General features: G+C 49.7%; 2 protein-coding genes across 2 annotated transcripts; one reads left to right on the forward strand and one right to left on the reverse strand.

The window, feature by feature from the left end:
• Positions 1 to 1,109: 1,109 nt before the first annotated feature.
• On the reverse strand, positions 1,110 to 1,966 carry LOC120676841 (protein LURP-one-related 11-like). Its single transcript, XM_039958170.1, has one exon. It carries the CDS (start codon positions 1,896 to 1,898, stop codon positions 1,302 to 1,304), a length of 597 nt encoding a protein of 198 aa, XP_039814104.1. The 5' UTR covers positions 1,899 to 1,966; the 3' UTR covers positions 1,110 to 1,301.
• A 3,529-nt stretch (positions 1,967 to 5,495) lies between these two features.
• LOC120675121 (protein LURP-one-related 11-like) lies at positions 5,496 to 6,215 on the forward strand. Its single transcript, XM_039956209.1, has 2 exons — positions 5,496 to 5,743; positions 5,835 to 6,215. The coding sequence occupies exons 1-2, from the start codon at positions 5,498 to 5,500 to the stop codon at positions 6,213 to 6,215; spliced, it is 627 nt and encodes a 208-aa protein (XP_039812143.1). The 5' UTR covers positions 5,496 to 5,497.
• Positions 6,216 to 16,186: the final 9,971 nt, after the last annotated feature.

Raw genomic sequence — 16,186 nt, forward strand, 5'->3', positions numbered from 1 at the left:
AATAATGCGCGTAAATTATTTGCAGATGCAGTTGTACCTGATCGATCGATGTGATATGCTTTGGAAGTTGGAGGGTTTCTGAAGATTATTTTCTCTATGGCATGAAACTCATGTGGACATATACACAAGACGGAAGGAATCTTTTGCGGATTGAAAATTAGCAGATATATGGAGTTGAGAATCGAGTTTAAATAATAAATAGACAAAGAAAACTTCTTGTGAACTATTGAAGAGAAATAAATTGACGCACTAACATTTTGAAATAAAGATACTTCAACGGCTCAACGTTTTGATGGAACAAAAGTACACTATGCACGTTCCCCATACATATGGGGTTTGCAAGTTTATGATCAGAGTATTCGGAGGTTAGCAGCAATGTCTTGCTAGTTTGGATTATGCAGAAAACTTATTAATAGGGATTTTATACAGCAAAAAATATATGTCCTATTTTTTTTGCTTTTCAGTCCTGTATCTGAAATTTGTTCTTAATTTTAATTAGTGGTTAATCAATTTATATAGCAGCATAATCCCAAGGAAAGAGTACAATTGCATCAAAAATAGAATAGCGTCAAAAAGTACCACAATTCTACTGTACTAAACTCTAAAGCTATGTGCCTATGTCCCCCGAGAAGAAGTATAAGGCTATATCCTCTGAAAATAAAGATAAGCAAGGGTAAAGGACAGTTCAACAAGCCAGGGAGCAGAGCAACAACTACTACTGCCTAGTACATGCTACAGGGGGTTTTAGAAACTGCTTTCTGAAGTCAGCAGAGAGCTATACATATTGATGCTCTCCTACAAGGCTACAACTAGCCAAGCAAAAAAAAAAAGGTATTGTTGACATGTTGTCATTCATCTCACGCTTTAACAGTTCATGTGGATGAAAACATGCAAGTCAGCTATGCTCCACGAACCATTAGTGCAGGCTTTCTTTGCTAGTGTCTTCTCAATATGCAAAATGGGACAAGAATTTACTTGCATATCAAACTTTGGTTGTTCATGCTAAACTTATGATCAAAACAATACCAATGAGAACAGATAGATTAAAGCGTGTAACAAAGCAAGCCTGCTTCATAGATTATAGCCTTACAATTGTACATCCGTAGGATCCGGCAAAAAAACACCCACCAAAAAGGGAAATGTGTCCTCAAATTGGTGGGAAAAATGACCAGCTATTACCTATATGAAGCAAACTCTCACTATATATGTGTCCTCCTAAGAATCAGTACGTCTAGCTGAAAAAAAATGAAAAGAACATATTCGTTCATGTGATGCACACTCTTGGAGAGTCCTCTCGGCCGTCACATGCAACGGTTCATGAGGCCACAGACGACGACCATTCCCAAGACGAGCAGATGATCCACCTCCGACCCCAGTGTCAGCGTCAGGACATCCTCTCCGAGCACGATCCCGGACGCCGTCTGCTTCCGCGCGATCGCGGCCACGCCCGCGCCGCCGGCGCCGCTGATCTTGTAGTCGGACTTGCGCGAGCACCCTTCGACGGTGTACATCCTCCCGCCGCCGTGCATCGTCACGGCGGCCCCGCCTTTTCTGGCCTTGTGCAAGGTGAACCACGGTCTCTCCTCCTCGCCGCCGTCGAAGTACCGGCGGGCCTCCCATCTCTTGAACACCCCAAAGCTCTTTCTTTGGATCCTGATGAGCGTCTTGCCGTCGCGGTCCATGAAGAAGACCTCGCGGCCGCCCCGGCAGCCGTAGTTGTCGACGCGGAAGGCGACGCGGCCGTCGGCGCCGTACACCGTGCAGCCGTTGCCGCCGAACACCAGCGACTTCATCCACACCGTGAACACCTGCTCGCCTCGCGGCTGAAGGCGGCTTTGGCGCTCATCCGCGGAGGACGGAGACGACGAGGCTGCAGGTAAGGGCTGGATCTTGGCCATTGAAGGGGTCAAGCCGTCAAGGGGCTAATTGCTCTGCTGTTCTAGCCTGCCTGCTGTTGTTGATGGCAAGCTGCAGCGACTGATGAGGATGGTGTGGCAGTGCCCTGGTCGCCCATATATATTACGTAAACCCAATTAAAAAATTAATGGGGTCACTGGGTACTTGTTCTTATACGCGTCATGCACTAACTATATGATATAATAGTTCTGTACTAAAGCTGCTTATGCTCATCTAGCTCTGTGAGTCAGCTATGACTCTATGAGCGAGCAACTTCATTAGCATCACGTTTTTATTACCCGGTGTCCGATGGTTGGGAGTTTTGCTTTAATTAATCGATCGTAGGATGCTATTACAAGGCAACAAAAACTTTTAGGGTTATACTACTGCAGGCAGGGTATAGTATGCTACTCTGAAACTCAGTATGCACTAGGAGTTATAGTAGCCTAATGTTCTAGCTAGAGTTCATTTTGGAAATTAATAATTAGCATTATTGGGAGCATGTTTTTTTTTGCACATACGGTCTACTAAATACTGGCAGGTATGAGTGAGTATAGACCATAGAGACAACCCTCAGAGCACAAATTCAGTTGGCACTCTTCATTCGTATAAACAAGTATATCAACTAAATACTGAGCTTAATAAGAACCGATATGTGTAGATAGAAAGTGGATGCTTCAGAGAGAGAGAGAGAGAGAGAGAGAGAGAGAGAGAGAGAGAGAGAGAGAGAGAGAGAGAGTCCATGTTCTTTGGCAGTTTGGCGCTTGAATGCGCATGAAACGAGAAGCCATCATACTCCCCTGCTCATCATCTTTTGAAAAATAGTGAAAATATGATCGTGGAAAATTATGCTAGATAGTGTATGCTGAAAATATCATGGAAAATTATCCTCCAAAAGTTCAGCTCCAAAATACAATTTAACCTTATGGAACCGTAGCATTTCATTTTCTCTTTCGTCTACTTCTTTATTTCTAATTTTCAGGTTTCAATTTCAACTGAATTTGTTCTTTATGTTTATGCATCAAATTTGGTATTGATTTTTGTGCCTTGGTATATATTGAATTTAATTTGGATTAATATAATGTCTGTCTGATTTCTCATAATTTTCCTTAACCATTTTTAACTTCTCAATAATGTTCTTGCTTCATCCAATGCAGTTCAGGATTACGAACTAATATCAAAGCAATGGGGATCACACCGACCATGTGCGATATATCGGATTTGATATCGATTGGACTGTGCTATTTACAAGAACAAATTAATGAATCAATGCATGATGCTAGTTTAATTTTCATAATCAAATTCATCTATTCCATGGAGCGATGTCACGGCAGCCCACCCACAACTTTGATTAGCTACATAATCAGCTTCCAGCTCGAGAAGATGATCAAGAGACGTCATCAGATTTAACAATTGATGGAAGGCCTGCCAGAAACTTGGGAGGCTCGTGCAGATTAGCATCTGAGATAATAATGTTCATAAACTAGTTGCACCCCATTGATCGATGTGATGGGATGCATGGAAGACTTCTGAAGATTATTTATCCAAATTATTAGGTATGTAGTGCAATATAATAATCTGTGGTCCACAAGACAGAAGGAATCTTTGGGCTACTAAAAATAAAGCATATTTTCCTCGTTGAGACTTGAGAATTGAGATTGAATAAAATGCAGCAAAAAAAATTGTTGACCAAATCATTTGCTTTTCTTCCAAACTTCTTGCAAATTAAAAATAAAATAAAGGGCATATCAATATATTTCCCTAGATCAAGATACCAGGTGAGAACCGAAGTGCAAATGTGGCCAGAACTCCGTACATATGCCCTTCTATGATCGGTTTAGTGCATGAATTTTTCTGGGAGCAAGAACAAAAAAGCAGGTTCTTATCTTAAAAAATAAGCATGGATGATTTGCATAGAACAAAAGCAACTCCTTATACATATTATTTTGACAACGCTCCAGTGTAAGCTGGCTTTGATCTTCAAAAACAGAGGATAAATCTGGCAGTGGATTTAAAAAAAAAATCTGGCTTGGCTGTAGTCATTCACATGTGAATGATCAAGGCCGGAACTTTTTCCATAATCTAAAAAAAAAATCTGGCAGTGGCAAGTTACCTTGATTTATGTGTGTTATGCGCTTGTCAGTGAATCAACTGGTCAAACAAAAATAGGTGTGGACTACTTTTAAGTAAAATTGTGGCCTCTTATTCAAGTATTGATCACAGTGGCCTCTTTTCACAATGCAAGAAAAAAGAAAACAGAAGTTACAAAATAAAAGCAAATCTATTACCGAATTTTTTTTCAAAGCAAATATATAAAGCTGCACCTGAGTCTTGTTTCTCAACAGTTCTGCTTGTATACTAAAAAAGTATAAAGCTATATTCTCACAACAGGACTACAGGAGTGTAGAGCTATAAGCATAACAAAATAACCCATATGCAAGCATTGAAAAATTAAAAGGAAATGGACAAATGTCAAGCAGCTGGACAGCAAGGCATAGAGCAGAGCAACTACAGAGGTTACCTTTGTTTGGAGACTCTCCTGTCTCTGAGCTCTGAAATACAGATGCTCTGCTAAAAAATAAATCTAAAAGAAGAATTATAGAAAAATGCTATCCTGCTACACAGCCCAAAAAGCTAGCTAAAATATATCGGCTGACCAATGCACCTCAGCAAAAACATGTATATTGTAATGAGAAGATCATAAACTAGTTTGATACGGCATGGGAGACCATCGTGCACAAAGTGTATAACGTACATGCAGCATCACTTTCCAAAAAGACAAATAAAAGAGAGACGGTACAGCACCTCATCTCTGACTCTCACATAAACAAATTTTGCTAAAATTAACCTTGCTTAAAAAATTTATATGGCATATCTAATCCGAGTATTATAGCATTTATGTAGGACTATGGACTACTTTAAAGTAAAATTGCGGCCTCTTTTTCGCATAAGAGAAATAAAAATGATATGTGAAAATAAAGGCAAATCTATGACCGACATCTTTTCAAAGTGAACACACAAAGCTGCGCCTGAGTCCTGTTGCTCAACAGTTCTGCTATAAATGCACACAAATTCTCGGAAAAGCAGTGTAGAGCAACTGATCAAGCATAAGGAAATCACAGACATGGAAGACTGAAAAAAAGTCGGTTGGGGATACTGCCTCTGAACTCTGGAGTCTGAACTATAGATGCTCTCCTGCTACAAAGCAAAACAAATTAGAAAATATATCGCCATTGGGACACCACACGCGTTCTCAACAAAACATGTGGAGAAAAGAACAGAAAATACTTGACAGGACATGTGGTACCATTGTGTACAAAGTGTATAATGTACATGCAACATCACTTTCCAGAAAGAGAACAGCAAAAGAGAGAGTACAGTATCTGATCCTGGCTGACCGCTTAAACCCTTTATTTTCTCTAATTAACCTTGTAAACATTGCTGGTCACCTAATTCTTAAAATTTTAAACATGCCATATCTAACACCGAGTATTATAGCATCTGAAGTTCAGGCATGGTGAAGCCGGCCATATGCCTGCATGTATAAATGCAGCAGATGCTTTGCAGTGAAGCTCATCTCATCAGAAGTTCAGAGCAAACAATGGCCATCGTTAGGATCCAGCCGCTCTCTGCTCACCTGCAACCTTGTGCTGCTCCGACTGATCCGGCCGAGAAGCAGGTTTACACGGTGTGGATGAGATCGCTGGTGTTCAACGGCCACGGGTGCACGATCTACGGCCAGGACGGACACGTCGCCTACCGTGTTGACAACTACGCCTGCAGCCGCAGCCGCGAGGTGTACGTGATGGACAGTGACGGCAAGACGCTGATCAAGCTGCTCAAGAAGGTTGATGCATGAGATGTTACCGTATTTCCATTCTCTGATGACGAAGTTTCAGAATAACTGACACTTTGATTGTGTGATCTTTTCACTGCAGAATTTTGGGGTGTTCAAGACATGGAAGGGCTACTCTTACCACCACGGCCCTGCAGGCCTGGAACAGGAGAACTCCAAGCCATGGTTCAGCGTTCAGAAGGCTCATCGAATTCTGAAGAAGGGAGGGCAGTACAGTAGCAGCGCTGTAGTGACAGTTTGTATGAGTGGCAAGGTTTACAAGGTCGACGGCGTGTCACACAAATCAGAGTACAGAATCACCACCGCAGATGGCGAGTTCGTGGCGGAGACGAAGAGGAAGCAGACGGCCTCAGGGGTGGTGCTGGGAGAAGACGTCCTGAGCCTGACACTGGGCCCCGCGGCGGATCGCCTGCTTGTTGTCGGGCTTGTGGTCGTGTGTGGCCTCCTCAGCCGCTGCATCTGATGCCTGATCTGATGGGTGGAGATTGGAGAGTGATGCTGGCGTCATTTTTTTTTACTCTGCTTGCAGTGTTTTACTCATTGAGGAAAGGGGAAACGCTTTCAGAGTTTAGTTGGTTTTTCATGATTTTAGAAGCAATTTTCCCCAGCCGAAGGGTAAAGTATTTTTTTGAGAAAGAAAGTCACTTTCTTTCTTTGATTTTTGTTTTTTATTTCATCCTTCGGTTGCAGGTCTTTTGACTATAAGTTAGTGAGTGACAGTACTTTCATGTATTTTGTCAATGGAGAATTCTACGCTTTCCCCCATATAGAGATCTGATCCCACTTTCAGTGTACTTTTGTACACTTCGTTAATTGTCATGTGCGTGCCTTTTATCTTAATCTTTTTCCCACGCGCTACCTGTTTCCTCTTGGATTCACATCAATAACCAAACCCCTGCCTCCCAATTCCAAATGGTTGGTGAAACAACCGGAAGTCGATCCGTTTCAGCTTTCCCTCTTCAAACCTTTGTATGCGGGAAAGCTGGAGAAGTTGAACGTGGCGATACACTCGCCAGATAACATCCATGACCATTGACATCAGAGGCTCAGAGAAGTAGTTATGAGCATGACAAAGATCACTGTAATACCTGCAAATCTAACAGAAGCAAAGTCTGTCCCGATCATTCAGATCCGATGCCAATGGCTCGGTGCATTGGTTACCAAAGGCGCGGCCGATCTCGGGTCCGCCCGCGAACCCGACGCGATGCACAAGACCATCAGGAAGAAGTTGATCTCCGGGCAGTACACCTGGCCTCGTACTCCTCCGAGGTGTGGCGTACGGTGACGCGAGGGATGATGGACTGACGGATGATGGAGAAGCTGGCGGATATATCAGCACCTGGCTCGCAAGAATGGCCCCGCGACCACGAACACTGGCCACTTGACCAGAACAGGGGCGGGCGCCGGGAAGCTGCTGTAGAACCTTGTGCTCAGCTGCGAGGGATGTTTGATCAGGTACGCTGCTTGGGCGGAGTACGCGAGGATCAGCCGATCAGGCTGCATGGGAAGCAAGAAGTCAAGAACACATGTTTGAAACAGGGGCGTCACGGCCAAATTGGGGTTCCCGTGCGAAATATTAAAATGAACCCTAGTAGCCTAGTAAAAATAAAGAATAGTAATAACAAACAATAGTAATGTAATACTTATAAATGAGATATTTCAAGAATTATTATATATCTTCTTCACTTGAAAATTTTTATTCTTTGGACATTCTTTGAAATAAAGTTTTTAATGATACGCACATAATCAATCTTCTCCAGCATATCGCTCTCAAGTGCTATCATAGCCAAATTGTTAAGCTTTTCTTACATCATTGTAAAATGTAAGTAGGACTTTAATAGTTTGAATTTTAAAAAGCTTCATTCCGCTGATGCAAGAGTCACGGGAATAGTCAACATAACTCTATATGCAATAGTTGCATTTGGAAAGCAATCATGTCGCTTCAAAAGTTTCAGAATTTCAACTGAGCTCATATTAATATCTTTAGGATTGAAATCTCGAAGGAACATCAACTCCACATACAGTTCACAAGCAGCAGTATCAGAATTTTCATCTCTTGTAAGGGCTGCCTCAAAGATGATTTCAAGCTCTTACTATCCAATAACTTCAATGCTTCAGAAGTAAATTTGGGAATACAATGTGTGACTTCCGAGTGTTATTTGGGGGCTTGTTTTGCTATAGATTGATATGCAAATTAACAAAATTAAAGCCTCCTATATTACTATATATAAGGTATACTTCATATTGCTCTTCGAATTTGAGGGTACTGTGCGGTCGCATGGCCCGCACGGGTCTAGGCACGCCCCTGGTTTGAAATGTAGGAATTTCTCCTTTCAAAAAAAGTGCAGGAAATTCATAAGAAGCATCTTTTTATGGGAAACTCATAATTTAGAAACCATTAATTCCTTAAAAAAATTAAGAAACCATTAAAGGTAGTAAGTCATATGTTACCTGGATTGATGACTTGTTGAAGTGACCCAAATCAAGCTTCAGCTCCTGGTTATGATCACAAATATTCAGTAATATGTTAAAGTATACCTTCAGAGAAAAATAATGACCGTTATAATAGTAGGTGGCCATTGCTTTTCAATGCCTGTATAGAGACTTTGAATTTAAGAGAACTAGAACTACCAGGTCGGAAGTTTACTTGGGCAAACTCAGCGGAACACCCAACTTTCGAAAGACTTGATAGGATCCTGGTTAGCACTGATTGGGAACAGAAATTTCCTTTATCAACGGTCGAGGCCTTAACTAGAGAAATTTCAGATCATACTCCATTTTTGTTGGATACAAATCAAGCGTCTCACAGAGGGAACACACCTCTTTTCAAATTTGAATTAGGGTGGCTCGCTAAAGACGGTTTTTTTTATTTGATAACAAATGTGTGGAAAGCTGAAAACAGAGGCACATCACCATTTCAGAGATGGCAAAACAAGATCAGAACGGTCCGCAGATATCTGCGTGGATGGGCGAAAAACCAAGTAGGACAAAACAAAAAAAAGAAAAGTTTCCTCCTCCAATAGCTGGATATCTTAGATAGAAAAGCTGAATCCACTCTGTTATCACCACAAGAGTTGGAACACAAACGTGTTTTGTCTACGGAGCTTTCTGGGTTGCTTAGAGAAGAGGAACTTTATTGGTTCCAGAGATCTAAAGCTACCAGACTTTTGCAAGGGGGCGCCAACACGAGTTATTTTCAGCTTGTAGCTAATGGTAGACATCGTAAAACTAGGATCTTTCAGCTAGAACAAGATGAGGGGTGTCGGGTACCATGATTAGGGGCACCCTAACCAGGGGACTAAAATCGCCCTAAAAACGCAAACACATGTTAGGCAACCGGGCCCCCAAAGGCCTACAGCCTCCTTCCAATTTGGAAGAAAGGAAATGACTCAAAGAAGCCCAATACGCGGCCCACGTACACAGTGCGGCCCATCCAAGCCCTCTCGAACCCGCGGGGCGACCTCGCCTCGCTCGAGGGCTCCCCGCCGAGACCCTCGACTGCGCTCCGCGTCTCCGCCTCGCTCGAGGCCACCCCTCGGTGGAAAGGACAAACGGCCCTTCCGCTCACCCGCTCGCCGTACGGAGGCATTAAATTCCAACCACTCCTCGCGGCGCCCGGGTCAGACGACGTCAGGCCTCCATTCCCCACGGTGGCTGTGACCGGAGTCCCGTCCGCCAACTCCGGTCACTGCTCCGCCATTCCGGACGCTGTGGCGACACTGTGGGAACCTGCGACGCACTGCAAGACGTGCTCGGCACTGCTCCAGCCACTGTGCTGCCAACTCCCCGTACTTTCCTCGTGCTTTTCCCTCCGCAGGAACCCTCGAATGGCATGGGCACGACCCTCGGAAGCGGCTCCGACCTTGACCAGGACAAGACCCCGGCCTGCAGGACCCTCGGAACGCCGCCATGCCACGCCTAGAGGACGGTACCCCCTACAGTTGCCACCATGCCGCCCGCTGGAGCTACAAGGACGCCGGCGCGATCTCCGCAAGGCCAAGGACGATGCCCAGGACGATCGCCACGCCAGGCGCCACACCCCACAGTGTACTTTCCACAGTGCTCGACCACTGCACCCCCGCGATTCGGGGGGAAGACGACGACTTCTCCTTTCTCCCGCACATGTACACCGCCCCTCATTGTGTCTATAAAAGGGGGAGGCGGGCTCTATCTTATGGGCTTGATCTGAGTGGATTGATCCGGTAGAACACAACACTCAGCACTACTCACAGAGCACATACGCTCTTCTGAGCCCCGATATTGGCACTCGCCTCAATCAACTCCTCCTCTAGCAGAGACCTGGGAGCTTCCCTCCCTCTCTCGCCTCACTTGTACCCCCTACTACAGGCACCCCCGGTGCAAGACAGTACAGTACTCTCACACACCCCTTTGCTGGACGTACGGCTCCGCGGCTGGAACCAGGATAAACCCGTGCGTGACTGTGTTGCCTCTTGCATTAACCATCTGGGATGAGGAACACGCAGCATCATCACTAGTTGGGTCCAGACCGCCGGGTCAGGACACCGACAGTTGGCGCGCCAGGTTGGGAAAGCTGCGTGACATTTCTCTTTTGTTCCCATTTGATCTCCAGGGATGGTGAGTAGATCCAACCCATTTCCCATGGGCGCCTCAGATCTGCTCCCAGCGGGATATGTGATTTGGTTCGGGAGTCCTGAGTTCAGGGCAACCGGCAACGGTTACCTCATGGAGCTCCTCTCGCCCAGACGCAACCCCGACGCTCCGACGTCACCAGCCCGGCGCAACAGGCGCTCGGGCCAGCGCTCACGACAAGCGAGCATGGAGTGGCGCAGGGTGGCACGCCTCAGCTCCCCCACGTGGGTTGAGGTTGGCATGTCACAACTCAGCGTTGCGGCTGACGGAGCCACCACTTCGTCATCACGTGCTCCGACACCACCATCGACCGCAGCCCCAGTGCCTCCCAGGGAGGGCGCGACTGCGCCGTCGACCTTTCCCTTCGGCATGCGCAACGCTGCCACCTATGCCTCTTCATCCAGCACCAACTTCACTGAGTATGAGGATCTGCCGGGTCATCACTTACTCTCGATCCGCAACCTCATCGCGTCATCTCCTGACGACTCCTACCACGAAACGGCGGGCTCGATCGCCGACGACATCAACTTCTTCATGGACAACTTCACGGCCGAGGAGGCCGAGGACTACTCTGGGGTCCACGACCTCGACGCTTTCCGCTCATTCCAGCTCGCGGCGGCTTACTGCCTCACCTGCTCCGAGGACTCAAGCGAGAGGGATTACGATCCCACTCGGGAGTGCTTCATGGTCCAGCTCACGGACGGGCAAATCGACGACACTCCGGGGAATGACGGGAACGGCGGGGCAGACACGCAGGCAAACCAAGCAGTGGTGCCTGTCGCAACCCCTTCTTCTTCGTCAAGCTCGGCGGCACGGCAGGCACAGCTAGCGCAACTCAAGGAGCTTCAAGCCAGGCTCGACGAGCAGCGCCGGCAGACACAGGAGCTGCGCACTGCGCTCGAGCAGCAGTGCACCGCGCATGGCGCGCAGGCCCGGGCGGCGGGGCGCGTCGCCCGGGAATGGATCCTAGATGACAACGTCGACAGACCACCAGAACTGAAGACGGCCAGCGAGAAACTCATCGCTGCGGCCTACCTACTCCAAGCAATGCCCGAGCCATCTACGACTCCGGGTCGCAACCTGCGCTACGAGGCACAGATGCTCATCGAGCAGGCTGCTGTGCAGCAGGCCGAGAGCTCTGCGTCTCGCATGCGCTCGACAGTCCCGAAGACCGGAGGTGCAGCAGACGGGGCGAAGGCACCCTCGGTGCACGACCGCATCGGAAGGACTCCTGCAAGGGAGCGACTCCATGACACGCGCGGACATGCTGGCGACGGCGACGCCTGCAACATCATCAATGGCAGGAAGTACACCCCTCGACGGGGTGGTCGTTTCGACCTCGAGCAGGACAGGGGCGAGTCACCGGAGCCTCCGGGCACCTGTGAGTTCAGCCGGGAGATTCGTACCGCTCCCTTTCCCCCGCGCTTTCGACAGCCCACCACCCTCGTCAAATACTCGGGCGAAACCGATATTGCGGTCTGGCTCAACGACTACCACTTAGCATGCCAGCTGGGCGGTGCTACGGACAACGCGGTCATCATCCGCAATCTCCCCCTTCACCTCGCTGACGCCACGCGAATGTGGCTCGAGCACTTGCCCGCAGACCAGATCCACGACTGGACCGACCTAGTCAAGATCTTCGTGGGCAACTTTCAGGGCACTTACGTGCACCCTGGGAACTCCTGGGACCTCAAAGGGTGTCGGCAGAAGCCCATTGAGTTCCTGCGCGACTACGTGTGGTGCTTCTCCAAGCAATGCATTGAGCTCCCCAGCGTCACCCACGTCGAGGTCATCAACGCCTTCCTCGAAGGCACGACGTGTAGGAACCTGGTGCACGAGCTTGCGCGAAGTCATCCCGCCAGTACCAACGAGTTGTTCGATACCGCCACCAACTACGCCGCCGGCGAGGAGGCAGTTGGTGCCATTTTTGACGACAAGGCAAACAAGCGCAAGGAAGATGCGCCCGTAGAGGGCAGCAGCGTCAAGACCAACGCCCCCGCCAAGAAGCAAAAGTGGGGGAAGAAAGGAAAGAAGCCGGCCCCACCAAACCAGCGAGGACCGGGACACATGGAGGACTCCAACGAGGCCTTCATCGCTGCCCCGGACCGTAAAGGACCTCGAGGCCCCCCTCGAGGCGGTGGAGGCCTGTTCGACGACATGCTCAAGAAGCCGTGCCCTTACCACAAGGGCTCGGTCAACCACACCCTCGAGCAGTGCGAGATGCTTCGGAAGTATTACAACCACGTCACGCATCGCGACAAGGAGAAGAAGAAGGATGTTGGCGACAAAGGTGGAGATGACGAGTTCCCCCCGGTGGAGAACGCCTTCTTCATCTTCGGAGGGCCGACGACGAACATGACCTCTCGGCAGCACAAGCGTGAGCGCCGGGAAGTCTTCTCCGTCACCAAGGCCACGCCATCCTACCTCGACTGGTCGGAGGACACCATTTCCTTCGGCTGCGAGGACCACCCCGACTACGTCCCACACCCGGGACGGTACCCGCTTGTTGTCAACCCCATCATCGTCAACACTCGCTTCTCCAAGGTGCTCATGGACGGAGGCAGCAGCCTCAACATCATGTACGCCCACACCTTGGAGCTCATGGGGATCAGACTGGACAAGCTCCGCCCCATCAAGTCGCCATTTCATGGCGTTGCGCCGGGGAAGCGAGTCAACCCCTCGGCCAGATCGACCTACCCGTTTGCTTCGGCACAGCAGCCAACTTCCGCAAGGAAGTGCTCACCTTCGAGGTGGTGGGGTTTCGGGGATCCTACCACGCCATCCTTGGCCGTCCCTGCTACGCCAAGTTCATGGCCTTCCCCAACTACACCTACCTCAAGCTGAAGATGCCGGGTCCAAAGGGTGTCATCACCGTCGGCTCCTCGTTAGAGCACGCCTACGAGTGCGACGTCGAGTGCGTCGAGCACGCAGAGGCTCAAGCGGAGGACGAGGCCCTCGTAGCCACCCTCGTCAAGATGGCAAGCGAGGCCTTGGACTCCACGCACCGGCACGCGGGCAGCTTCGAACCCACCGAAGGTATCAAGAAGGTGCCCCTCAGCCTGAATCACTCCAACGACAAGGCGTTGCAGGTCAGCGCCACCCTCGACAGCAAATAGGAAGTGGTGCTCATCGACTTTCTCCGTGCCAACGCAGACATCTTTGCGTGGAGCCCCTCGGAAATGCCTGGCATACCGAGGGAGGTCGCTGAGTACTCCCTTGACATCCGACCCAACTCCAAGACGGTGAAGCAGCGCCTACGACGCTTCGACGAGCTCAAGCGCCGGGCGATCGACGAGGAGCTGTAGAAACTTCTGGCGGCCGGATTCATCAAGGAGGTATTCCATCCCGAGTGGCTAGCTAATCCTGTATTAGTGAAGAAAAAGAATGGAAGTTGGAGGATGTGCGTAGACTACACTAGTTTAAATAAAGCATGTCCGAAGGTTTCCTTTCCTTTGCTGCGTATTGATCAAATCGTTGATTCAACTGCGGGATGCGAGCTTTTATCCTTTCTTGATGCTTATTCTGGTTACCACCAAATCAAGATGAAAGAGTCCGACCATCTCGCGACCTCTTTTATCACACCATTCGGCATGTACTACTATGTCACGATGCCTTTTGGCCTCAGAAACGCCGGAGCAACATACCAGCGATGTATGCTTCACGTATTCGGGGACCATATCGGGCGGAATGTAGAGGCATATGTCGATGACATCGTTGTAAAATCTAGGAAGGCGGACGACCTAGTCGCTGATCTCAGGATCGTGTTCGATTGCCTAAGGGCCAAAGGGGTCAAACTCAACCCCGAGAAGTGTGTGTTCGGAGTCCCTCGAGGTATGCTCTTGGGCTTCATTGTCTCCCAGCGGGGCATTGATCCCAACCCTGACAAAGTCTCGGCCATCACTCGGATGGGACCGATCCGGGACCTAAAGGGGGTACAGAGGGTCATGGGATGCCTGGCGTCCCTTAGCCGATTCATCTCGCGCCTCGGCGAGAAAGGCTTGCCTCTGTATTGACTCCTGAGGAAAATTGAGCGCTTCACGTGGACCCCCGAGGCTCAAGAAGCCCTCGACAAGCTGAAGGCATCGCTCACTCATGCCCCCATTCTCACACCACCCATGGACGGGGAGCCCCTCTACCTGTACGTAGCTGCGACGACCCAAGTTGTCAGCGCAGTGATTGTTGTCGAAAGACAAAAGGAGGGACATGCTCTGCCTGTCCAACGACCGGTGTACTACATCAGCGAAGTGTTGTCCGAAACCAAGACACGCTACCCGCAGATCCAGAAGCTGGTATACACGGTGGTCTTGGCTCGGCGCAAGTTGCGCCACTACTTCGAGGCCCATCCCGTCATTGTGGTCTCGTCTTTCCCTCTGGGAGAGATAGTCCGCAACAGGGAAGCCGAGGGTAGAATTCCCAAGTAGTCCATGGAGCTGATGGGAGAAACTCTCACCTACGCCCCTCGCAAGGCGATCAAGTCCCAAATCTTGGCCGACTTCGTCGCTGAGTGGACGGACACTCAGCTGCCCCCACCACAAATCCAAGCAGAATGCTAGACCACGTACTTCGACGGGTCGGTGATGAAAACCGGCACCGGCGCCAGCCTCCTCTTCATCTCACCCCTCGGAGAACACATGCGCTACGTAATTCGCCTACACTTCCCTGCGTCCAACAACATGGCGGAGTACGAGGCCCTCCTCAGTGGCCTCCGCATCACCATCGAGCTCAGCGTCAAGCGCCTCGACGTACGCGGTGATTCTCAGCTCGTTATCGACCAAGTGATGAAGGAGTCTAGTTGTCACGACCCAAAGATGGAGGTATACTACAGCGCAGTACGCCGCCTCGAAGACAAGTTCGACGGCTTAGAACTCAACCACGTCCCGTGCAAGTACAATGAGGATGCCGACGAATTAGCCAAGATCGCGTCCGGGCGGACCACCGTGCCCCCGAACATCTTTGCTTGTGACATCGCCAAGCCCTCCGTCGATTTCAAGGATCCGGCGGAACCGGGCACCTCGAACGCCGAGCCCCCCTCTCCCCCCGGCGGGAACCCCTCGGCGGATGAGGCCGAGCCCATGGACACTGACTTCGAGACCTCCTCCACGAACGAGGCCGAAGCAATGGAGATTGACGAGGCTCCACTTTCGCAAGACTGGCGCGACCAGTACCTCAACTGGATTAACTGAGGGGTGCTACCCTTGGACCGCGCACAGGCGCGACGTGTCGCTAGGTGAGCCAAGTCTTTCGTCGTGATCGATAGAGAGCTGTACAAGCGCAGTCCCTCGGGCGTCTTGCAACACTGAATCCCGATCCTCGAGGGCAAGGAGCTGATCCGGGACATCCACGCCGGCATCTGCGGTCACCACGCTGCGCCGCGCACCCTCGTGGGTAATGCGTTTCTTCAAGGCTTTTACTGGCCCACTACGGTCACCGACGCCATCGACGTTGTGCAGACCTGCGAGGGTTGCCAGTTCTACGCCCGGAAGACACACCTCCCGGCCCACGTTCTGCAGACCATCCCCATCATGTGGCCGTTTGCAGTGTGGGGACTGGACCTCGTTGGCCCACTACAGAAGGCGCCCGGGGGCTTCACCCACTTGTTGGTGGCAATCGACAAATTCTCCAAGTGGATCGGGGCTCGACCCATCGGCAAGAATAGATCCGAGCAAGCTATTCTGTTCTTTACTGACATTATCTTCAGGTTCGGGGTCCCGAATTCAATCATCACCGATAACGGCACTCAGTTCACGGGCAAGAAGTTCTTGGCGTTCTGTGATAGCTACCACATACGCGTGGACTGGTCGGCTGTGGCGCACCCACAGAAGA

The sequence above is a fragment of the Panicum virgatum genome, chromosome 5N (assembly GCF_016808335.1).
Source record: "Panicum virgatum strain AP13 chromosome 5N, P.virgatum_v5, whole genome shotgun sequence".
Taxonomy (NCBI): Eukaryota; Viridiplantae; Streptophyta; class Magnoliopsida; order Poales; family Poaceae; genus Panicum; species Panicum virgatum.

Bases quoted from the DNA above. Each gene is read 5' to 3' on its own strand.
- LOC120676841 (XM_039958170.1), bottom strand. From the start codon at position 1,898: ATGGCCAAGATCCAGCCCTTACCTGCAGCCTCGTCGTCTCCGTCCTCC.
- LOC120675121 (XM_039956209.1), top strand. From the start codon at position 5,498: ATGGCCATCGTTAGGATCCAGCCGCTCTCTGCTCACCTGCAACCTTGT. The intron at 5,744-5,834 runs GTTGATGCATGA...TTTTCACTGCAG, and splicing joins TGATCAAGCTGCTCAAGAAG to AATTTTGGGGTGTTCAAGAC.